The following is a 22,694-nucleotide window of genomic DNA, read 5'->3' as shown; positions in this document are numbered from 1 at the left end:
CCACACATTCTGGCCTGTTTTTTCCTGCCAGCTGTAGTGATGAAAAATTCTCTCCCAGCGAAAGTCATAGTACAGCATCACAACCTGTATTAATAGAAAGAAAATAAAATCTAAGAATTTCACCACTCGCCCAGGGTTCGTAGGCCCTAGGCACTTTCACTCCGAAATGCTCAAAAAGAGGGGTAAACGCTAATTGAATTACGTCGATTGACATGATGCACTTTAAACTATTGAGATGACCGGGGAATTCGCACAGAATGAAGCTCGCACACCCCAACAACATGTTTATTTACCTCCGCCCATCGGACTTTGACAGACAGCGCTTGAAACTCCTCGAAGGGGTTACACACACACACAGGGTAAGGAGTAAGGAGGGGGACTTCAGTTTATGGTGGGTTACAAGGACAAAGCAGCAGACAAGGACAACTATTTACAATGACTCCTCATAAACTGTTCACTATTTACACTGCCCAGTCAATCTCCGGTCCACACACTGACCTCAAGTCCAGCCCCTCGGCTGCTGCCCCCAGGCTGCCTTGTGGGCACATAGCTAAGGGGAGGTGTAGCTCCTAGCGCTACACTATCCTACTGCTGAACCCCGCGATTGATGGAGCGAGTTGAGTGACCATCACTTCGATACCTCTAGTTTCTAGAACAGCTGCTAGGTAGTGTATGATTATTGTGAGTGTTTCCCTCCTTCGTAGGCCCTAGGCACTGTGCCTACTGTGCCTAATGGGAAATCTGGCACTGCACTCGCCTTTAGTTATCTGTGCCACTCAATTGTGGTCCATAAGAACCTAGGAAGGGCTACAGATGAGAGAAGGCCTCTCAGCCCATCTGGCTCTGTTGTCTGAAGATGATCTCATGTTCATTCAGGAATTACAAACTTTTGCCCATGCTCCCTATATTTATAGTAATCATGGACACTCACCTGTTTATATAATTGGTGACAAAAGGTAAATGAGGTAACATGCTAGTTAACTGTGAGAACATCTAACAAAGACAATTTTAAACTTATTTTAGTGTTCCAACACCATGTTATACACATTTCTGACTTTTAACTAACCTGGGCTTCAGACTGAAATCTGCTTGCTTTGGGTGTTCCTTTTATTGAAAATGAAAAATTAACATTTTCACATAATCACTTCAGATTATAAATACACATATCATGTAATTAAATATTAAGTGTTCATAGACAAGCACAGATAATCATTAAAAACCTGGTTTCAAGCAGGTGTACTCAAACTTTTGATTGGTACTATGTATATAAGATAAGATCACTTTGTTGGCCAGATACAATTTCTTGTATTAGGAATTTGTCTTTTCACATACCCCAGCTTGCTCTCCATGAGACACACAGACAGGGAGAGAAGCTGGGGGTCAGAGCGCAGGGTCAGCCATTTATACAGCGCCCTTGGAGCAGCTGGGGTTAAGGGCCTTCCTCAGGTGCCCAACAGAGGAAGATTCCTCTGCCGTCTGTGGGATTTGAACCGGCAACCTCCCAGCCACAGTGCCACCGCTCCGCCATATATATACAAACATGGGTGTGGGACTTTATTTTATTAGCTATTTTTGTTCTGAATCAAACGCCAGAGGGAAGAGCTGCTATACCTTTTTCCCAGGCTGTGCATTGTTATCTCGGGGTGAACCAGCACTGGCGGATTACTCCTGACAATGGATAATTGTGTCTCAGAATGCTCATTGTTTTCGGGAGGGACATCCAGACGGAGAGCTGTGCCATTTCCCAACAGATAACTCTGGCTAGTGTCCACCATCACAAAACACAGCTAAGCTAAGCATTTTTTTTCCATCTGTGCGAACAGATTAAGATGTTTATATGCATTTTCCATGAACACATTTCTTTTAAGAATCAAGGAAAGTTATTCACAACCTCCTCACAATGTCTAGAAACATAATGTTTCATGACTAGAGAAGTGTCTCTTAGATTTTAGATGAAGTTTGTGACACTGGGAAGAGTAAACACTTCTAGCTTCAAAGCAGAGAGGATGTTTGCTGAGGTCTGGGGGTCCCTTGAGCAGAAACAATAGGAAGGTTTATCTTAGTATGCCTAGGCCAGTTGTGGATTAATGATTGCAAAGGAGCAGGGCAGAAAGACACAGTATAAGTTCGCCTTAAGAGAGGAGAAGGAAGAAACAAGGAGCGCAGGGAGAAGAGAGAGAAGTCCAGAGGAGTTGGGACTTGAAGCTTGCGCCAGGCGAGAGCCCCTACTTCATGATCATCCAAATCAAACCTGACTGGAGCAAAGTATTCGAACCTCGTTAGAGAGAGCATTCTATTCTGTGTTCTTAGGGAACTTGGGTTTCCTGGTACCTCAGTTAGAAAAGTCTTTCCTGATCAGGGTGCATTTTATTGAGAGGGATATAGGGTCCCATTTATTTTGTGGCATCCAGGGTACAGAGAGAGAGAGAGATTTACCTGCAGGTTACTTTTTATTTAGTTAGAGGGCTCATCTCTTGTGTAGCTTCTGTAGGCACATTAAGAGTTTAGTGCTTGGTAGCAGTCTGGGGTTTTCTGGGTGACCAGAACGTTAGGCCTCTGAAATGCCTTGTCTGTAAATACTGTGTATAAAGTAACATGTTTTGTTGTGTGTTGTCATTGTTTTAAAATATCTGTCCAGCCCCGTTTGTAACAATATAATGTAAACTTGGTGTGTTGTATGTTTTGTGTCTTGTGTAGTTTATTGTAATAAATATTTGTTTTAGCCCAGTGTGCCTGGATTATTACTCCTGTCAACAAAGCTGTCCCAGAGACTAAAGAATTCACCTGCCTCTAGTTATACCAGCCACTCGGGTATATGGCTAGAAAATCACTTAATACAAGTCGGGGGTTATGAATAATTATTTCACTGATTGACTAAACCGCTCAAACCCTGATTTTCACCAGTTTCATAACACCCCATTTGTAACAATTTGTGTTTTGTCATCATTTTAAAATATCTGTCCAGTCCCATTCGTAACAATATCTTGGGTCAGTTTTTTGGAAAACTGAAACTGTACAAAAATGTTCTGGGGAGAAGCAGGTTTCAGACGTAATCTAAAGTCATGAAAAGCTGGGAAGGTTCCTGGTCCTGTTCCATTGTCTCAGGCCCTCCTCGTTTCTCAGGATTATCAGAATTATTCATCAGCTGTGCATTGTGCTGGAGTCACCCTACGCATCCTGCCTGCAGGAACTGAAGCCAGCGCTCTCTTTATAGTGAAACAATGGGGCACACCAGCCTTCTGTGGTGAACAAAGTGAAAGAGCTCCTGACCTCCAGCTGCCTCTGCTCCCTGGCCTGCAGCGGACAGCACAGCAACTGACCCTGCAGGCACTCGTCAGCGCTGGCGAGGTGACCTCTACAACACAGGGGTCACCTCGTCACAGGGATTACTTTTCAAATTCAACAAGTGGCGAGGAAATTATACAGTACTATGCAACACCTTGCCTCTTCGAAGCAATTTCTCCCATTTTCTTTTTTTAAAAAAAAGTAATCCCTTACACAAGTAACACTTAAGAATAAATCCACAGCAGTTTCATGTTTCTTGTGTAACATATGATTTTAAAAAATTAAGAACACGTTATTCCTTACACGGGTAACCTGCAACTGCAATGGGTAACTTTATAGAATAACTTGGGTCTACTCTGTATAGGATATGGCACGATCTACAGCGCCAACTGCAGGTGCACAGGAGAACTCGCTGTGTGAAACAGGCAGCGCAATCAGGGACCAGGAGGGAGGAATGGTTTAATTGAACGTTATTATGGAGAAAGTATTTCCTGTCATCTCTCTGCAGGGCATGGTCCTTTCCCTAGGGAGCTCTCGAACGAGGACAGTCAACTCTCAGTGTCTCTTCCTGTTTACACTGCCTAATAGTGGTGGGCTGGGACCGGATTCACTTTTAATGCAGACCTTTTTAATGTTTTGAAATTAGTATCTTAATGGAACAGACTACCTAGCCATGGCACTGGTGACTCCCCGGGTTATAAAAAACAATCTCAATAGCTGTGCGTTTTTAAAAGATTTAATAATATTTCAAAGAAGCTCCAATTCTCTGTAAGGGGCTGTGAATTTCCACAAAAGCACACTTGAAACCCACAAAAATTACAACAGAAAATTAAAATACGATACATCAGCTGATGTTTCTCTCACGTGAAAACACTTCAACATCTTTGGAACTGAAGTGGACTTCATACTGTCAACCTGTCTCAGCACATGCTCACACAAAAGGCAAGCGAAGTCCTGCAGCACCAGAGACTCACCACGTCAGTGCACTCAACAGACTTTCCAAAATTTGAGCAAAACGCGCAAACAGACCAACTCCTAGAAGGATTAGGAGATTTGGTTTGGATTTTATTGCTAGACTAAAATCACTGGCATTGACATTTCTTAAAGCCAGACAATCTGGAGAACTGCCTGAATGCAGGAGATTACAGGACACGTCAGGGGTGACATCCCAAAACAAGGGGAAATGTGCATCACGTTCGGGGTTTGATGATGTGCAACCAACAGGCCAGAGGGACAACAGACTACAAGCACAAATAAGTGTTTGTCAATTTTTAGCCCCCAGACTTTTAAAACCTCCGTTTACCTCCTAAATTCTATTTAAGAGACGTTCAAAAAAGCTGGCCAGTGTTCTGACTCCGGACAAAGAATTTCTTTCTCCAGCTTCAAGTCCTTTCCTGCGCCCCCCTGGTACCCCTGTTGTCTGTTCTGATTAGGTCTGACCTGTGGAAAGGGGAGGGCAGTTGTAACTAGGGGTCCAGCTCTACAGTTCCTGAAGCCTTGCAGGGATGTAAACCCTACCGCCGCAGGAACTAAATCATACGCTCATGAAGCTACTGGCAAAAAGTGTGATCATGCCCCTGGCACCAATCTCTGAGTCCACAGCGGTTTTGAAGAAGCAAGTGTAACCTTAAAAAGAAGGTACTAATAAAATGGATACCCTGCAAGGAGCATCTGTAATTATCCCAGATTTGTAGTTAAGCACATATGTCACATTTTCAATGTTCAAATATAAAGTCTCTCGACAGATTCATCATTTCATAATCAGAGATGGTGCTGTAATGGAGAAGGTATTTCCGAAGCAGTGCAGCGCTGGAATGGGCGATAATCCACAGTCTGCCTTCCACAGAGTTCAGGCCAGCCCCTGGGCTGCGCGTCTAGCTCTTCTCGGGGCGGTTGCGGTTGAGCACAGCCCTGGGGGTAAACTCCTGCCTCTCCTTCAGGCTGGTGACCTGCGTGACGTCCCGGCCCCTCAGCTCTTCCAGCTTGCGGTCCTCGCGCTGCTCCAGGATGCTCTTCTCCTCCGGCGGGGGGGGCGGAGTGCCACGGATAAACCACTCCAGGTGATATCCCACCGCCCCCACCACGAAGGCCACCGGGAAGGTGACGTACGGGGCGTAGGTCCGCATGGCTGCCCACAGTACAGGCCACATGGTCACGGCTCCAGGGAGGGAAACAACAACAACAGGGCTTTCAGTAGCGATTCTTAGTTCTGCTTCCATTCGACTGACCAACATTCCCGGCTACGTCTATCAGCGGATCTGACTTACTCACTTTTGACAAATGTATACAGCGCTTCTGCCAAAAAACAGGGACTTTATGTGAGATAAATGAGATCTTTGCCTCGGGATGCTGTTTATTATCACTCCCTCTTTGACAACACGTGCCAGGGCAGATGTGGCACTAGGAGCCCTAAAGTCACTTCTCTCAGATGGTGTGCTTGACATCAGAGGGCATATCTCCACTGCTGCTGTGTGGACAAGCACCCTTAACGTTTTGATCTTCATGCCGTTAAAGCAGGGGTGAATGTATTACTGTGTTCATGTTAGGGATCTCACCATAGTAATGCACTTACACAGCTTTAAATAACTAGACCCGGGCTCCGTAGTCAATTTATCACCTATCAGACGGATAATTATAATTCACTTGAATTGTTGTTTAACAACCTATCATAATGAAACCATAATCATGAGTATCTGACATTTGAACTGAAACAGTGTCTGTGCAGGAGAGCTGCTGCCAATGAGCGACCTTAACAGGGGATTCACGTATTGTAGTAATAGATGAATTCATAGTATCTGTACTTAATTTTTTTCTGGTTCTGCAAGCATGAGAAATTGTTCACCATGAAGCTTTTTTTCGAAATAAGTTCTGTCAAGAACCACAAAATGCGTTTCAGAGCTCTAGGTTTACGGGTATTCTGTTTAGCAGGACATTGAAGACAGCAAATAAGTTCATTAGTAGAACTGTGAAGGAACATGTTCTTCCTACCAACAATATAAAGCCTCATTAATGCTTTACTATGTTACTGTTACCATTGAAAATGATAAGAATCAGAAGGTGGAAATAGGGGTAGAATTGAGAAACCTCCTAAAATTGTGAAAAAGTGGCTCCACTGACAGTAGTACTGAACCATAAATCACCATTCATCATCAAGGCTGCCACAACCAACCGGCTCACAGCACGTGTGTATTAAACATTTTATTAAAAATGGAATTTTAACCTTTTTCTAAAGTTAGTCATAAGGAGCTAATTCCTCCATTCTAGCCTCTGATATTCACTGATATTCAACACATTAAAAACAATAATTGCAATCAACTCTTCCAGCATTGAAATATTTACGGTAGATCACGAAACTAAGGAGAAATTATGGTACGTCTGGCCTAGCAGCTGGTCATGGGCCTAAACACACAACTCATACAGCGCCTGTACAATTCCGATAACAGCTGTTTCAGTGCCTGATTGCGATGAGGATACAAAAAAAGCTCACAACACGCTGAGGTGGAGACGTTTTCTAATTTTAATACGTACAATATGTACTATTGCAAGTGAAGGATGCTTCAGACAACAACTGTGCTTTAAAGGGTAATATTTGTTTTTTGGAGGCTAAACATGGTGATAATCGTACAATTAGGCTCCCTAGTGAGAGTCGTAAAAACATATATATATATATTTTCATTTAACGTCTTGTCTGACGATACAAAACCCGCACTGAACTTAAAGTTGTTATATAACACGCCGTGATGAACAACCCGTCTCACGTGAAATCGAATTACCTAGTTTTTGTTAACAGACGTTTAAACAACAGTCAACGAAAGTTTGGGACTTTATTTCATCCGTAATACTGCCCGCAATGTCAGTGACAACTACTCACCTCTGTTCCCTTAAACGTGCAGCTAACACAGCCTTGGTTTGTGTGACACAACCTCATTAGAAGAAAAAACCGCTCCCATGAGTCTCAACGGGTTCGGCGATTTCCGGGATGTTTCGTGTAATTCCGGCTCACACACTATTGGAAGGCTGGTAGTGATCATTTTAACCTACTTTTTCCGCCTAGAAATCGTTCTTTACAAAAAAAAAACACACATCTTACATTTTGGCGCTATTTCGGAGGACCTAAATAAGTTTCTAATATTTATTTGTTAAATTAATCTGATGCACTTCCTCCGGCCGAGCACCATTGATACCGCCGCAGTAACTGGCCGCAACCAGATACCGCCCGCAGTAACTGGCCGCAACCGCACTAGAGGCCTCTCGTTCTGATTGGCTGATTTTCTGTGGACGTTTTACAACGTCATGAGGTTTTCTGCAGGCAGCAGAGAAGAGCCCTCTGAACTTGAACTTGAACTTTATTGCCATATGTAACCGGTGAGCCAATAGTCCTCCTGTTTACAGAATTGCAAAGGTCTCATTTGTTAATCAAAATTTATACTTGAATCGAGACATACAGCAAAAAACAAAAACCATACAAAACATGTGAAAATAGCCAATTTTCAGCACCGTCAGTTTACCTACTTCAAATATATGAATGTATTTACATTGCTTTTCATGTCAAAAACATCAATGTCAGCTCCGGGGAGGTGACGGTCTGTGACAGACTGCGAAATCTGGGAAGGAACCCAGTGCTGTGAGATCCAATGGTGTCAGAACATGGAAAGAAAGCAACAGTGTCAAAGGAGAAATCATGACCCACCAGATATCAAACTGCCTGATACAGAGCGTCCTGTACTGGTCTTTGGTCAATGAATGTAGTGTAAAAAACAACAGCACACTGCTACAAACAACATACAAGACACTAAAAGAAAAACAGTACTTTGGCCTATCTCATTTTTTTTTTTAACTAAGAGAGAGGTATCTTTAGTATATTTTTTTCCTTATACACATCCTATTAGGTGTCAACACTGCTCCAGGAAAGGTAAAAAATTGAATTGTATTGTTTGTATTGAATATAAGTTTACGATTCTACACATCAGATCCGTAATATTGATTTGTGGATACACCGAGGCACTGTGGGTCAGCACAACAGAAAACATTTAATGCAAGTGATTTGTTGCTAAACACAACAGACTTCCCCAGGGTGAACGACGAACCCTGCTTCAGGCGAATAATCTTACCTTTTTAAGGGTGATTCTGATTTAGAGTCTTTCTGCCATAATCCAACAGATGGCAGAGATATTCAGTTACTCTCCAACAGAAAAGAACATGCTATGAATAATTCAGAAGAGACTTTCAGCAATTTATCTTAAAAAAAGCTTTATTTGATAAATGCATATACATTATGGCACATCATTTTACAAGAAGAGATTTTGAGTATTTTATAGAAAACAATCCTCATGCTTGATCAGGTTCATTTCCTCTGTCTGTATACTTTCTCATTTAAATCAGGGATCTATATTTTACAGCTGAAGTGCTCAAAATAATTATGTGAAGTCACCAAAACAAACTGAGAAACTGGCTCGACCGGCACCAGAAAAAATGTGACTGTCGTTCCAGGCTACCCTGCTTGACAAAACTCCCAGCTGAAAGCAACAGGCACGTCAATGCTTTCACAGTATTTGAAAATGGAATAATCAAAAACCTATCCTTTTTTTCTGACTATTAGATCCAACCTAATGAAAGTCGATCAACGGAGTAAAAAAATATCAAAATCAGCTCTACAGTTTAAGTATTCAGTTAAAAATAACATGCTGAAACTGGGTCAGGCAGTCGAGTTAGCAGTATTAAAGCTATGACAACAATGCATATAATCCAGAGTCTTTCCTCATTGTTAAGTCATTTTAGATGTATATGATAAAATGTTTTCCTTTTGAAAATTCCTTTACAAAATTTTTTAAAATCACCATTACCGAGTTTTACAAATCAGTACACAAGCCAAATACACACGGAGTAATTGAATTATGAGGCACTAAAACAATTTAGGTTTTATATTAGTGATTTTCTTAATTTTGGCAAACATCACAGACTACATTTTGTAAACATTTAACCTATACACATACAGTGACAGTAAAATTGTATGGTACATTTATCTATAATGCATGTTTGGTCATTGTAAGTGTGAATTTAAGTTTTGTTTTAGAAAACGTCTAAGAGATTTTATACTTTTCCAAGTAATGTGATAGTAGCTGGTCAGGGCCAGGTATTGAAAAGTCTTAAATTAATGATGTAGTACAACTGAAAATATATTAAATATGAACATTTTCACTTGTTACCGTAATTTCAGTGTAAATGGTTTTGTTTCATACTCCTTGTCTTTTTCATATTCCACCTCAAATCTCGACTTTCAGTCTTCCTCGTGCCCTCTATCATAAATGTGGACATTACAATCGGACATTCCTCGTGGTTAGTTCAGCACGTTTTAGTCTAACTAAGAAATGTGGGTGGACGAAGCACTCCACTTGCATGCAATAATAAAGGGAGATATAGAATTCATCTACACTCATCTACATGGCATTTGCCAGTTTCTCCAATTAAAATATTAATTCAAATGTAAACTTAAATGGTACAAAAAGACATTATAAACATATGCTTTTTAATAAGATTTTGCCATCTACTTTATGTTGCATAACTTAAGTAAATCTTTGGGCCATAATTGTAGAGATTTGGGTCTCAGGATTCATTCCCATGTTAAAACCCACGTATCAAAAAGCACATGGGTGTTGATAACTTCCTGCAAAAAAGCAAGTGTGGACATCTTCCATCATTATACTGTTAAAACTGAAAGGTTTAGGGCAGGGGTGTCAAACCTACTACCTGTAGAATCTAGTGTCTTCTGGTTTGTGTTCCAACTGTTACTTTTGCATTCAGTTACTTCTAACCTAACACTACAGTGTTTTACAGGTATTGGTACTTTTAATGAAATTAATGTCTTGAGCCATCAATCATGAAAGGCTTTAAGAAACAACCTATATATGTCTAAGAAAGAATATAATTAGGTGAACTGTATAACTGACTGTATAAGGTTGGAACACCAACCAGAGGACACTAAACCGTCCAGGAAATGAGACTGACACCCATGGTTTAGGTCAAACAAGCTTGAAAAGGTTTTTTTTAAGCTCTACCGGTATCATATTTAAAGAAAGAGGCAGAACTCTTGCCACAGTTTTCTAACATGACACAACAGGGAGCAGGTGTTGCCTGAGTGCCCAATCTCAAAGCGCGTAAGGACTCTGAGCTCGGCTAGCAATGTCTTCCCCAAGCACATGGGCATCTGAACCCCAGGCAGCAGAAGCACGGCTGCATGCGGCCAGCCCGCTGCCGAAGAGCGGGGGGGTTGGGTCCCCCTCTGGTCCCGTCCCTCCTGTGTGTGAGGGTCTGAGGGCGGGGCAGCCGGGTGCTCACATCAGCCTGACGATGGTGCTGGAGAGGAAGTCCTCATAGCTCAAGCGCACATTGCCCGTCATGGCCGTGTCCTTCTCCCGGAACGCCTGCGTCATGCTCTGCAGCTGCGTGCACACCTGGATGAAGCGGTCCAGCTGGATGGCGCCCTGGGCTTCCCTGCCCCCGTATCGAGACACCAGGCTCTGCGCAAACTGCGGGCTGAGGTTGTACCCCATCTGGCACAAGGCTGGAAAATAATCACGGCAAAAAATAAAGAAATGATTTCGTTCATACCGCACATATCTGGTCTCTGGGGAAGTAAAAGAGACAGGAGAGGTGGGATTGCGTAGATGTTGAGAGGCAAAAATAAGCAAACTTTGGAGTTGTGGTCACGTGCGGTTATGGACATAAGACTCCCACTGCATGCTGATTTGACCCACTCCAGGTTTTACAAGCTAAAGGCTCTTGTGACAATTGTACTGGCAAATAAGAATGGAAATGTGTGTATTAAATATAACTTGAACTCCCTTTACATAGGTCAAGGTGAAATCAACTGAAAAATAAATAAATATCCAGCACATGCTGCTTATTCAAAAGCAAAAGAGCCCTTAACTCGTAACACACCTGCAATAGATCAAACTGCTCTGCAAAGAAAGCTTTGTTTCAATCTCTGGTGCACTAAGGGCAGCACTGACTTCAAGATAGATTGCAACAAAGCAATAAGCAACACAGGAGCTGACACAAACATCCAACATCTCAATCCTGTGCAGCATGCAGCGTCTGATGCCTCTGCTCTGAAGAAGGCTCATATTAATATGGGGGGGGGTGCACAACTATTGTGGGAAAATGACCCCCGACACTCCTCACCCCTCTTACCCTGGTGCAGCTCATTGGTGTTGATGCTTCCAGAGCGATCGCGGTCAAACTGCTGGAACAGAGCCCTCCACTGCTGCATGAACGTCCACAGGGCGGAGAAGCCGAAGACGTCAATCTTCCCCGTCTTGGTCTTGTCAAACATGTCTAGAAGAGACAGAACCGTACACCCCACCATCAGAACAGGCATGCTTCTTGCTTCTGCCATGTGGAGATTACAGATGAAAAAAGTGCTGCATCTTTACGGGCGATCAGAATGAAATAATTAAACAGCAGCAATATTTATTATACAACTTTGGTCTTGCAGACATGAAAATAGCCACGGGTGATATGGTTATTCCTGGAGAGATTGAGTTGATCGATTTGCCTAATGATTATACTGTAAACATCAAACCACTACCAAACTATGGTTTTGGAGCCTGGCGTCTTTCGAGAAATGGCTGGATGAGATCTTTGGATCAAATAGCTCTGAATTACAAAAAACGTAGGTATATGCAGAACAGTCTGAGACGGTAAGGAAGGATGGGAAGCATTTAAAAACTGGTGCAACTAGATCTGTGGGGTCAGATTAAGTAAAGAAATAAAAAGATAATTTAGGCAGCATTGAGTAATCAGACTTACTGATCATCATGAGGCAGGTCTCATCGTTGAAGGCCGACCAGTTGGAGTTAACCAGTGCCTGCTTGAGCTCCTTCAAAGTGATGGAGCCATTGTGGTCTGTGTCCACAGACTGGAACCACTGGAAAGCCTCAGGGTCCACTCCTGGAGGAATGTTGCCTGAGAGACAGAAAGAGAGAATCTGTAGAAACAGTCCAATACATACTGTATAGACAAAAGAAGAAAAAAGTTATCTTGGGCAGCACATTTTCGTGTACTGGTTAGTCTAACCCATAAGGGATTTCCAATTCTGTTTAATGACAGAAGGAAAAAGGAGGAAAGTGAAACACTCAGTTACAAACTAAAGCTGGAAGCTCAACAATGCCAGTTAACACCACTGCTGACTGCCTGCGCTGTCACTGACAGGCTGAAGGAACTGAGCAGAGACGATTACAACTGGACCTGATCCATGTACTGAAAATCCTCAACGGTACTGACAACGTCAACCCAGCAGACTTTCATCAGAATGAACTGTGAAACACGACCCAGAGGACCGGAGAGGAAACTATTTGGAAGGGCATTTAAAAAGAGAAGATGAGGCACTTATGCACTTCAGTAATGAGCTCCAGTTTCCAATTGCTTGTTTTATTGAGCTTTGGGGCGTAGATTGTTCACGAAACAAAAGAAAAATGTGGTGTTTGCAGAGCTGTCACTCTCTGTAAGCTGCATGCGGCCTTCCATTCCTTCCCCAAACAAGCCTCTCTCTCAATACACTGTAAAAAGTGATTCGTGAGTCCTGTCATAACACCAGCAGTTGTAAGAGCAGGCATGACTCAGAGGGCTTGCCCTGTAGAGCTGCTCTGTAATACAATCCATCTGCCAGGCACAAGCTCGTCCGATAAGGCCCCTGAGGTTTGTTCTGCATTACCGCAGTCATCAGTCCCCGAGTGTCAGCGAACTGCAGGCAGGCTCTTTGTACGAGCAGCGGCAGCCAAAATCCTGGATGTGGCTCAGATCACCGGCAGCGGAGAGCAGCCGTTAGACGGCGCGAGTCTTAGGGGCCACTGTGTGACGGGGCTTCATGTCAGGCAAGGTGCTGGAATTCAGCCCTGTACTGACCTACAGTATATTAGCCAGAGACAGTCTCACCGTCTTGCTAAGGTGAGATAAGTGAGTGAAAGTGAGAAAGTAATTAGAATAGTAAATGGTTTGCGATTTTATGAACTGGGATTCACTGTATTTTGTGCACTGTATTTACCGTGCCTTAAAGCATGTAGGGTACACATACTGTAAGTACTGAACTTGTGCACAAAGGAATTACACACTAACTGAAAAGCTCACCTGCAGGTGCCTGCTGCCCATAAGGTCCGCCATGGTGTTGCCCATATCCCCCATAAGGCGTGCCAGGGGCACCTCCAAATTGTCCTCCGCCTGGTGGTGCTCCCCCTCCGTAGGTCGCCCCAGGGGCAGCTCCCCCTCCTCCTCCGTACTGTCCCCCAGGACCTGGACCATATGACCCATAGGGGGCTCTGGGTGTGGGACCCCCAGGGTAATGTCCACCAGGTGGGGGTGCAGACCCCCCATACTGGCTCCCTGGTCCAGAGGGGGGTGCTGTTCCCCCGTAGTGACCCCCAGGACCTCCGGGGGGAGCCCCTCCTCTGTATGGGTCCCCTGGGGGGGGCTGCCCTCCTGGGAAATAACCCCCTCCTGTTGGTCCCTGATAACCCTGGGCACCAAGAAAATGCAAGAAATAATTAAAATATACCGCGGGTGAGCGGCTGGATTAGTGAGAGCGGTTGTAACAGTGAATGAGCAGCTCCCTCAAGACCCCGCAGGTAAAAGCCGGAGCTATGTGCGCTGATCACAGCCAGAGACGGTACGGCAGACACATACTGCTGGTTCGGGCGTCATGGCCATCCACTCTGTTCGCATCAAACGCTGACTTTAGACCATGCGCACCTAACAACTGAGTGGACCTGACTCCTACTGGTACCAGCACATTCCGGGAAGGGACAGGCGACGCACTGCCACCCAAACGCAGCAAAATAATGTACATCAGAAGCAGCAGCTCGGGTTGGAGAGACTGTTGCGCCACCCAAAACGTAAAACGGGATTCAGGAAGCAACGTGGAGTTACTACAGTGAACTACAGTAACAGCGAGGGCAGACAGCAACACAGTAACCCAGTAACATAGTTACTGTGCTGAAAAGGACGAGCTGATGTTCAGGACTGCCTAGAAGTCACGTATTTGCGGTGACGGAGGATATCCTATAAAGACCAGAGTAAAAACAAAAGCCTAACATAATATTAATCACAGAGACCAAGGAAGGACTTCAAAGAACAGCAAATGCAAGGAAATCTGTTATTTGTGCTTTGTACGAGTTGTTTAACTTATATTTTCTATCCAAAGTAACGACTTTGATGCTGAAAACGCCAGGAGAAAGAATGCATCAGCCCCCAACCTGACATTACTTATATCACCCTGAAGGCTACAATCCATACTCCTTTGGTGACAATATTACATAACTATACAGTATAAACACAAAAATAGTGTTACGACTCCAAAAATAAATCAAAATCTCTCTCAACCCGGAAGCTCAGACCTTACCTGCCCGTAACGAAAACTCATTTCAGGAAAACTGTCACCATGACGCAGTCACACTATTTATAAAGACCCGCCTCCCAAATGCCAAATGGCCAAACGAGATGTCAGTCAATTCAACCAAGCCCTATATCCTTCTGTGATTGGAAGAAAAGAAGGAGCACTTTGCAATTGGCTGTAAGGTTTAGTAAGGGGCGGGCATACAGTTAGTAATTCGGCTGTGATTCGTACTGTCTGATCATCAGAGATGCTAATTTTGTGCTTTTGGAAATTTGGAGAGTGAGTCATTCGCTGTGATGTTTTTTTATGTTTGTTGCTGGTTTAAGTTTTTGTTCTTGCACTTACTGCTGTCCTCTGTGCAACGAGAAATGTTTGAAGCTTTTTGAAAACTTGTTTTTTAACGTGCTGTTGTAAAAAGACAACAAGGAACACATTGGCATTAATGGAATTGATATGGAAACCCCACTTATATTTTATGTCACTCAACTAATGATAGAATAAAAACAAGAGATTCAGATCATTCATGGAGCCAGACCATGATCTTAAGAAAGTGACACAGAAAAGTGAAAAGCTTCCGACTCACGTGTCATCATTTGTTTTGGATCATGGAAAGTGCACTCAGGAATAACGTCATCATTTGCCTTCCTTGTGATGTGTTATAAATGATACATGTTGTTATGTGTTATACAAAATAATGCAACAGAGTGATGTGCAATGTTTTTCTTTTTTGTAATAGAATAATGTGCAATGTTTTTCTTTTCTTCTTTTTTTTTTGGTTTGAATTATATTTAAATGTACAGGAGTGCTGAGTGTCCATAAACAAATTCCCTCAGGGGACAATACAAATATGATCTTCTTCCACCCAAACTCGCACCTCCCTCCTCTCCATCACCTACATACAGATAGACTCTCAACCTCTGCCGCCCCCTCCCACGGGCAGAAGCAGCAGAGTAGTTTCTCCACCAGCTGAGACACCCCAGCTGCTATCTGGCGCCCCTCACTGGCAGGAGCAGGAGCAGGAGTAGGGCTGGTTCGGATGTTGGGAAGCCCTAGCAAGATTGTTCCAAACGCAAACGCATATTGTTAGCGGGACAGTGAGCCGGGAGCAAACAGGTCTTACCTACTGTACCAACGTTTTAGCAGCACAAAAGTTACCTGCGTTAGCTGCCCCTTTACCGTAGTGTGCGTCACCGGTTTATCACAGGATCTGGAAACTACATCACGCAGTTTCAACAGCATTCCTCCATGTGTTTGTGCCAGCGCAGTATCCATTGTTCATTATCGAAGTACAATATACTGTACACTGCATCAAACCGACTTACCGACTCGCATGATGTCGTCACGTAACTAGTCCGTCTTTGTTTTGTTTTTGTGTAAAAGATTAAACAGCACTTTTTTTTAAAAAAATGTCGTAATAGCTCATAAAGCAAATGGGAGATGTGTACCTTTAAAAGCCCTCAGCTTGTCTTTGCGTTAGCAAATAGCTTCTGCGTTGTGCAACTGAGGCATGACAGAAGCATCACGATAGTAGGAGTCTCTCTGCAGGTCCTGTAGTGCATGTAGAAGTGTTGGCGATGCACTGCCGCTAAAGGCTTCGTTAAGATATGAATTGACAGGACCAGTCAATATTACGGTACTCCTGTGTCTCTTTTTGCAGCCGAAGGGAGAGAAGTGTAACTTGTGGCGCTGAGCATCAGGGGGCAATGTGTCAAGGTTCTAAGAAGTATCCACAGTTGTTTTTTTACATCATTCGTCAATTGCATGTGAAAGACGCGCTGGAAGGTGAATTAGAGGAGAGGAAAGAAATTCGAGCCCCACCGGTTCGGAGACACGAGATCAGACGTGTTTCCATTACACCTCCCGGAGACACAATTCTTCGAAGACGGCATGAGAAGACAACGTAGTTTCAGAATTATACATGATCAAACCCTCACAAGTATTTAGTGCCTTTCCTGGAACCAGAGACGACCGCACCTGAGCGGACCGCAAACGTGTGGGCGGGAAGGCGTGGGATAAAAGGCATTCCTCTCACAGCAAAGCAAGCCGAGGAGACGAATGCAAATCGCATCTTCTGTCAAGAACCCAGAAATGAAAGTCAACAAATAACAAGCACCGTACCCTCCTCCCGAGATAAACTGGACACGATGTGCACAGACTCTTGCGGGCGTGTCCAGCCCTCATGCTGGAGTCCACAGTTTGTAATGGACTGGGGCACACGAGCCTTTCGATCGTTTTATTCAAGTTAATCGATTGGTTAAATCAGAAATAGCCAACTCCAGTGCCTGACAGCTACAGGGAGTTGGGTTTCCAGTTTTAGAGAAGATCTAAGCAGCAGAATTAAATCACTTGTGGCAGTAGTCAAACCACAATTGTGCCAGGTGCATAGAAATGGATCACTTATACATCAACTATTAAGCCTGCTGGACTGTGTCTTAACAGGACCAGGGCTGGACACCCCTCGCCTATTCCATTCCAACTGGAGGTGTCCACAGAGTGATGATGCTGTTGTCCCAGCAAACTGGAACAGCTTATACATTTAAATACTGTATGAACCCAGTAGGAAATATATCAAGTGTATTTAACATTTAATCACATATAAATATAAAAATATAATGAATACAAAAATTATCATTCTCAAAGATTATCTGGATGTTCTTCTAAGTATTTTGTTCTAGTGCAAAATGTGTTCCTGAGTTTAAGCTGAAAGTAGCAAATCTAGGAGAGACAATTCAGGTCAGGCAAAAGAAAAATAAAATAAGCGGTGTCTGATCACTTAAGCCTACGTTTGGAATTATAACCAAATTATTCACACCCCATGCATTCAGATGAGGTTTTTCAGCTCCCAGCAGCAAATAACGTTTTTGCACACTTATTGCTTCATTGTAGCAGAACAGCTAGCATATTACATATAAAAAAACAGGTACAGATAACAGTTTTTACATGGGAATAACTTAACTGCCCATTCCAAAGTTCTGTACACATAAGTTACTGCTTTTGTCATGTTATAGAGTCAATGATTTTCTGGCTTCATCACAGTAGCTGAAGTCCCCAAAAACATAAAACTTCAGTTTCAAGAAGAGTTTTCTGGCAGTTTCTCAATCTTTAAAAGTGCTGAATGTCTTTGTATTCTCTGACTGAACACAGTGATGCTGGGGGGGCAGAGGGTTTCCCTGCTTGTGTTGACATTTTCATCACACTGTTCCTAAATTCAACAAAATAAGAAAGTGTCTACAACTTTGAAAAAGTACAGTATATGAAAAGATAGAGATAGAAAGAGTCTACATGTACGTATTCATTGCCCGATGAGGGGTATCAAGTCTTGAACTTGTGCCATATTAAAAATTCCTGTGGCACAGTTTATGGGCACTGATTTCATATATGCCTTTTGTCTGTGCTGGGAAACTGGACTTTCATTCCCTTAACTCTATACATTTGTTCACTGAAGAATTATATGACTATTAGATCTATCTGTATACTGTATATCTGACATGAAGTTTGTTTGTCTAGAATAAGTGGCCTTTTTAATTTGCTAGGTCCTGTTGAAGGCTCCATATTTCATGGTTATAAAAACAAGAAGGGCCTTGGTGTGTCTTTGATTTACTGCAGTATATGGCAGGTCTTTGTGTATCACTTCCCTTTTCTGTCCAGGGAAGTTCCACCCTGAAATGGAGTTTCTGTTTTAGCAGTCACGGATGCTGTTGGAATGTGAGTGCAGTGGCCGATCTCTGTCAGCCTCGCAGGTGTGCTGGTTTTGGTTTATGTTATTTTAGCTTGTGGCAGCCTCCACCTCTGCTTTTCTGTTGCTTGTGTTCTGCGTGCCAGGTTTTTCCACTGGGCCCAGCAGGAGGCACTGGCTGCTTGGGTGGGTGATGGCAGTTTGGCCCCCTGTGGACCGTTGCCTATCCTTCATGTAGGACTTGATCAGGAACTTCTGCCAGCGCTTGCCGAGTAGGTAGACAATCTCGCAGATGCACATGAAGACGCAGATGGCAGAGGTGACCACCATGAAGATGGTGAAGATCTTCTTCTCGGTGGGGCGGGAGATGAAGCAGTCCACGGTGTTGGGGCAGGGATCGAGGCTGCACTTGGACAGGCGGGGCATGTCGTAGCCATCGTAGATGTAGTAGAGGATGTAGAGGAAAGCAGAGTCGATTCCAGCCTTGAAGATCAGGCTGATGAGGTAGGTCCACCACAGCCCGCCCTGCTTCTTCCCCGGGTTGGAGTAGGGGTTTGGACCTGTCTGCCTGGCGGCGTACTTCTTGTTTTTCTCCTCGCGGTACGCCACGTGCATCACCACCATCAGCGAGGGGCAGGTGACGAAGATGAGCTGCAGGGCCCACAGGCGGATGTGGGAGATGGGGAAGATGCTGTCGTAGCAGACGTTGGCGCAGCCGGGCTGGCGCGTGTTGCAGTCGAAGTCCTTGCTGTCGTCGCCCCACACGCGCTGCGCTGCCACCACAAACACCAGCACCCGGAACACGAAGACCATGGACAGCCAGACGCGCCCGAATGCCGTGGAGTACTGGTTGACCCCGCTCAGCAGTCCCTCCAGCGACGACCAGTTCATGGTTGCATCTGCTGGTTCAGGCTTTGTCCACCTCCTGTCCAAATCAAAACTAGCATTAGTGCTCTTGCTATAGCAATGGGAGCCGTCCATCTACCCAGCTCTGTCTTTTCTTGATAAAAGAGAGGTGGATGGACATTGTTCCAGGCCTACAGATAACTACTATCAGATGGCACCAACAAAGTTTTCCGATTTAGAAGAAAGCTTCAAGAAATTAATAACAATACAGTACTAAATATGGTGTGAGTGCACACTGTAGTATTTACATGAGCAATGATTTTGCATAGTTATATTATTTTGAAGATTAATCAGTTTTGAATAAAGTGCTTAAATATCTCATCAATGGACCTGGTGAAAGTCCCAGGGTCTGAACTCTGACCTGCAGTGGGGGGCATCTGCAATAATTATTGCTTTAAAAGACATTTCCCAGGATCAAGAGAATAAATTATTATGTCATAAAGGATTATGAGTATGAAAGTGAAAACATACACACATATATATCCATATACTGTATCTTGCAGTCACCTCTGCGAAGCATAAACCTGTAACCAATCTCTGTGTTACTGTAAGTGGTGCTATTTAATCCTCTCAGTGCAGACCATGGTGTCCATGATCACATCCGAGTTTCAGATTAACTAGATGAACACTTGCAGATGTATTTTTCATTAGACTTTCTTAACGTCATATATTTTTATAGTGATATAATAAAAATCTATATATACACATATAGTTCAGAGTAAGAAAACAACGATGAATTCCATCCATTGTGTTTAAGCTATGACAAACTACAATAATATGTGCCTTTTAAAAAAAGCATTTCAGGAATGCAGAAATTCTACCAACAGCTGCACTGTGTGATGAATATACAGTGCTTACTGTGCAAACGAATGAGCAGATTTTCTAGTATACAGTACATAAATAAATGTATTTAAAGGAACACCAGTTTTACAAAGCAATTGACCTAGACTGGAGGAGGAAGAGTGCCGAGTGTGTATCCAGGTACAGGGGCCATGTGAAAGTTGCCCAGCAGAGGGGGAATAGTGGGATTTATAGAGACTTAGGGAGGTGAGTCCAGCTATGAGGAAGTATTGTGCAGCCCTGACAGAACATGACTGAGAGGAAGCTGCTAGATGACTGAGGATCAGTGGCAGTAGTTGCACAGCTCTTTGGGTTATTTCAGTCCATGACATAGGAATTTGCCCGCAGTCCTTATGTAAAGCACCACCATGTTGAACTTTCTAAGGTAATTTTAGTCCCTATTTTATACTTTGTTGCTATCAGCAGAATGAGTCATAATTCCAGTCACCTTTAAATAAGGAAAAAAAAAATGAGGGAGAAACTATCGACTTTACCCCCCACAGTTCTCCTCCTCTCTCGAACCCGGGCAAGCTGTCAACATGTGGCCCTGGTGTCAGAGGGGAGCTCCTTGCAGCAGTGGGTTCCAATGAAGACAATGTGAAACGGACAGGCACAGAGTGACAGTGAGGTTGCAAAAGCAAGCTTTGAAACTGATGTTGTTTTTCTTAAAGTAAAGTGAACAATATTTATTCTTTCAGAATCAGCTCAGGTAAAACAAGCACAGCACAATGAAAAGCGCAGCTGCTTTGCAGGAACTCTAATATAAAAACAAGTTAATAATAATCCTAATAATAATAAATATATACGTACAAGACCAGGCAGAAATCTTAGACTTTTAAGATTTCTGCAAGCATTTTTCTTTCTTTATCTAGAAAAACATAATTCATTTCTACCTTTCTAGCAACAGTTAATCTTGTATTGAAATGTTATTTGGAGCTTAATCAATCCAGCCTTTTAGCTTTCTGGATGTATAGATAGGAACAGATGATGAGGAACACCTGACCCAACTACATTTGCCTGGTAAATGTGGTGGGGGAGCTGCTACACCCAGCACAGTAGCTGCTCAGGCTTGGTTTGCCCTAATCACTGTGATCATACTTTTGAAGTTCCTGATCATTGTGAGCTAAAGATGGCTAAACAACAGACTGAGCTTCTTCTCACCCACATTAGGCAGAAATCAATTGAGTCAGAGTTATTATAAGAATAGAAAACACTAGAAGAGGCTCTGTGTAAAGTGTTGATGATTGACATATACCTATAATGTGACTCCTGATTGTGTCTAAGATGTCAGTGTACAGGTCATGCAGTGACTCCGGCCCTTCTTGGTTTTGTCCTGGATGAGCTCTCAGTGACTTGATTTAGCTGCTAATTCACTTATTGATGTGCTAGCTAGTCAGTTTTAAATTGTCTTCTGCTCTGAAATTATTGAATTTTACATGTTATCTGCATAACATAAAATAAACAATAAAAGAGTAGCTTAAAATGTGTTGTATGCAGCATCCCCTTCATCCTTCCTTACTTAATTACTGTACTCAAGTGAAAACGAGCCCCTCATGTCCCTCAGTCTCACACATCGTCTGACCACCAAAATTGATCACTACAAGCAATCCCAGCCTTGAGCAAACTTAGGTAAGGCACGCTTCTCGGGGACTTTCCTGAGTGAATTTCAAACTGAAACAATGTCTCAGCATTGTCAGTTTGTGTTTGATTTGTATACTTACTTCTAAGATAATATTGCCTTGAATTTCTTATTAAAAATATCCCTTACCGTGTTTCGCGTGAGGAACATCTGAGAAGGATCCAGGAGATAAACGCAGCAGCTGAAAGTGCTCACAGCTCACCCAGAAAGCTGACAAACCAGAGTGGAAGTCTGCTCATGGGGGCGGGATTTGGGAAAACCACCAGGTGACTAGCAGCTCAGGTGTGAGCTGCTGCGTTTCGTTCTCAACGGACTAGCAGACAAGCTTTCAATAGCCCGAGGTGCATGGCGCTCTCATGAGTGAGGCTGACGTGCAGAGGTATGTTCCCTTAGTTACAGGGCTCATGAGGAAAGTGCCAACAAGCCCTTAAAAACTCTGACAGAATGTTTTCAAACACGGTATCTCAGTTTCGTCATCTTTCTTACTGTTTATTTCAATTTTGCTTTGACTTAATTCACTCAACAGCTAAATAAAGCCCCCTTATATTTTTTCTTTACAGATTAGAATGACATTACTTGAAATTCTAAAACATAACAGGTTGTAAATCAGTATGTCATGTTTGGTTCAAATTGGTGTGACGGGAAAAATTGATAGATATATATACTGTATATCATTGCATGTCTTCTTCATTTCATTAGGCTGGTTAGGTCGTAATGAATCTGATACAGGGATGAATTTGTGTATAATATTTGGTGTGACTTGCTTGCCTGAGGGAGAGGCAGCCCAGCTTTGAGGATAAGATCCCAACCCCCCAGTGCTGTAAGGATTGAGCCAGGGTGCAGATAGATTGGGGGTGGGGGTGGGAGAGAGAAATGTGAAGGGAAGTCCTGGGTGTGAGATTAATTAATGGAGGCGAGAGGAAATGTGCAAGATTAGGATCTAACCTTTCTCTCAGACTTCT

General features: G+C 43.2%; 3 protein-coding genes across 7 annotated transcripts; all 3 read right to left on the bottom strand.

Moving 5' to 3' along the window:
- Window positions 1-4,005: 4,005 nt before the first annotated feature.
- Window positions 4,006-7,447, bottom strand: smim12 (small integral membrane protein 12). 2 transcript variants are annotated; one of them, XM_088602495.1, is made up of 2 exons: window positions 7,157-7,447; window positions 4,006-5,443 (listed from the first exon to the last, which is right to left on the bottom strand). In XM_088602495.1, exon 2 carries the CDS (start codon window positions 5,433-5,435, stop codon window positions 5,160-5,162), a length of 276 nt encoding a protein of 91 aa, XP_088458621.1. In that variant the 5' UTR covers window positions 5,436-5,443; window positions 7,157-7,447; the 3' UTR covers window positions 4,006-5,159. The 2 variants fall into 2 exon arrangements, with proteins under 2 accessions (XP_088458621.1, XP_088458622.1); XM_088602496.1 differs by lacking the exon at window positions 7,157-7,447 and adding an exon at window positions 7,059-7,083.
- Window positions 7,448-8,518: 1,071 nt separating this feature from the next.
- Window positions 8,519-14,762, bottom strand: pef1 (penta-EF-hand domain containing 1). Its single transcript, XM_088602490.1, has 5 exons — window positions 14,678-14,762; window positions 13,411-13,795; window positions 12,094-12,249; window positions 11,476-11,619; window positions 8,519-10,846 (listed from the first exon to the last, which is right to left on the bottom strand). Exons 1-5 carry the CDS (start codon window positions 14,696-14,698, stop codon window positions 10,617-10,619), a joined length of 936 nt encoding a protein of 311 aa, XP_088458616.1. The 5' UTR covers window positions 14,699-14,762; the 3' UTR covers window positions 8,519-10,616.
- Window positions 14,763-17,239: 2,477 nt separating this feature from the next.
- On the bottom strand, window positions 17,240-22,011 carry gjb9b (gap junction protein beta 9b). 4 transcript variants are annotated; one of them, XM_088602486.1, is made up of 3 exons: window positions 21,862-21,977; window positions 20,588-20,660; window positions 17,240-19,272 (listed from the first exon to the last, which is right to left on the bottom strand). In XM_088602486.1, the coding sequence occupies exons 2-3, from the start codon at window positions 20,632-20,634 to the stop codon at window positions 18,438-18,440; spliced, it is 882 nt and encodes a 293-aa protein (XP_088458612.1). In that variant the 5' UTR covers window positions 20,635-20,660; window positions 21,862-21,977; the 3' UTR covers window positions 17,240-18,437. The 4 variants fall into 4 exon arrangements, with proteins under 4 accessions (XP_088458612.1, XP_088458613.1, XP_088458614.1 ...); XM_088602487.1 differs by lacking the exon at window positions 20,588-20,660 and adding an exon at window positions 19,729-19,777 and having other exon boundaries at window positions 21,862-21,976; XM_088602488.1 differs by lacking the exon at window positions 21,862-21,977 and adding an exon at window positions 19,729-19,777 and having other exon boundaries at window positions 20,588-20,602.
- Between the last annotated feature and the right edge of the window lie 683 nt (window positions 22,012-22,694).

The sequence above is a fragment of the Lepisosteus platostomus genome, chromosome 13 (assembly GCF_059453375.1).
Source record: "Lepisosteus platostomus isolate fLepPlt1 chromosome 13, fLepPlt1.hap1, whole genome shotgun sequence".
NCBI lineage: Eukaryota > Metazoa > Chordata > Actinopteri > Semionotiformes > Lepisosteidae > Lepisosteus > Lepisosteus platostomus.
The sequence above is the reverse complement of the archived record's forward strand: the minus strand, read 5'-3'. Positions and strand labels throughout refer to the sequence as shown.

Coding starts and splice junctions, on each gene's coding strand:
- pef1 (XM_088602490.1), bottom strand. CDS start 14,698: ATGAGTTTTCGTTACGGGCAG. Junction 13,796..14,677: donor TGAGTTTTCGTTACGGGCAG/GTAAGGTCTGAG, acceptor CTTGGTGCCCAG/GGTTATCAGGGACCAACAGG. Junction 11,620..12,093: donor GACCTGCCTCATGATGATCA/GTAAGTCTGATT, acceptor TGTCTCTTCTAG/ACATGTTTGACAAGACCAAG.
- smim12 (XM_088602495.1), bottom strand. CDS start 5,435: ATGTGGCCTGTACTGTGGGCAGCCATGCGGACCTACGCCCCGTACGTC.
- gjb9b (XM_088602486.1), bottom strand. CDS start 20,634: ATGTTGACAGCTTGCCCGGGTTCGAGAGAGGAGGAGAACTGTGGGGG. Junction 19,273..20,587: donor GAGGAGGAGAACTGTGGGGG/GTAAAGTCGATA, acceptor TGATTTGGACAG/GAGGTGGACAAAGCCTGAAC.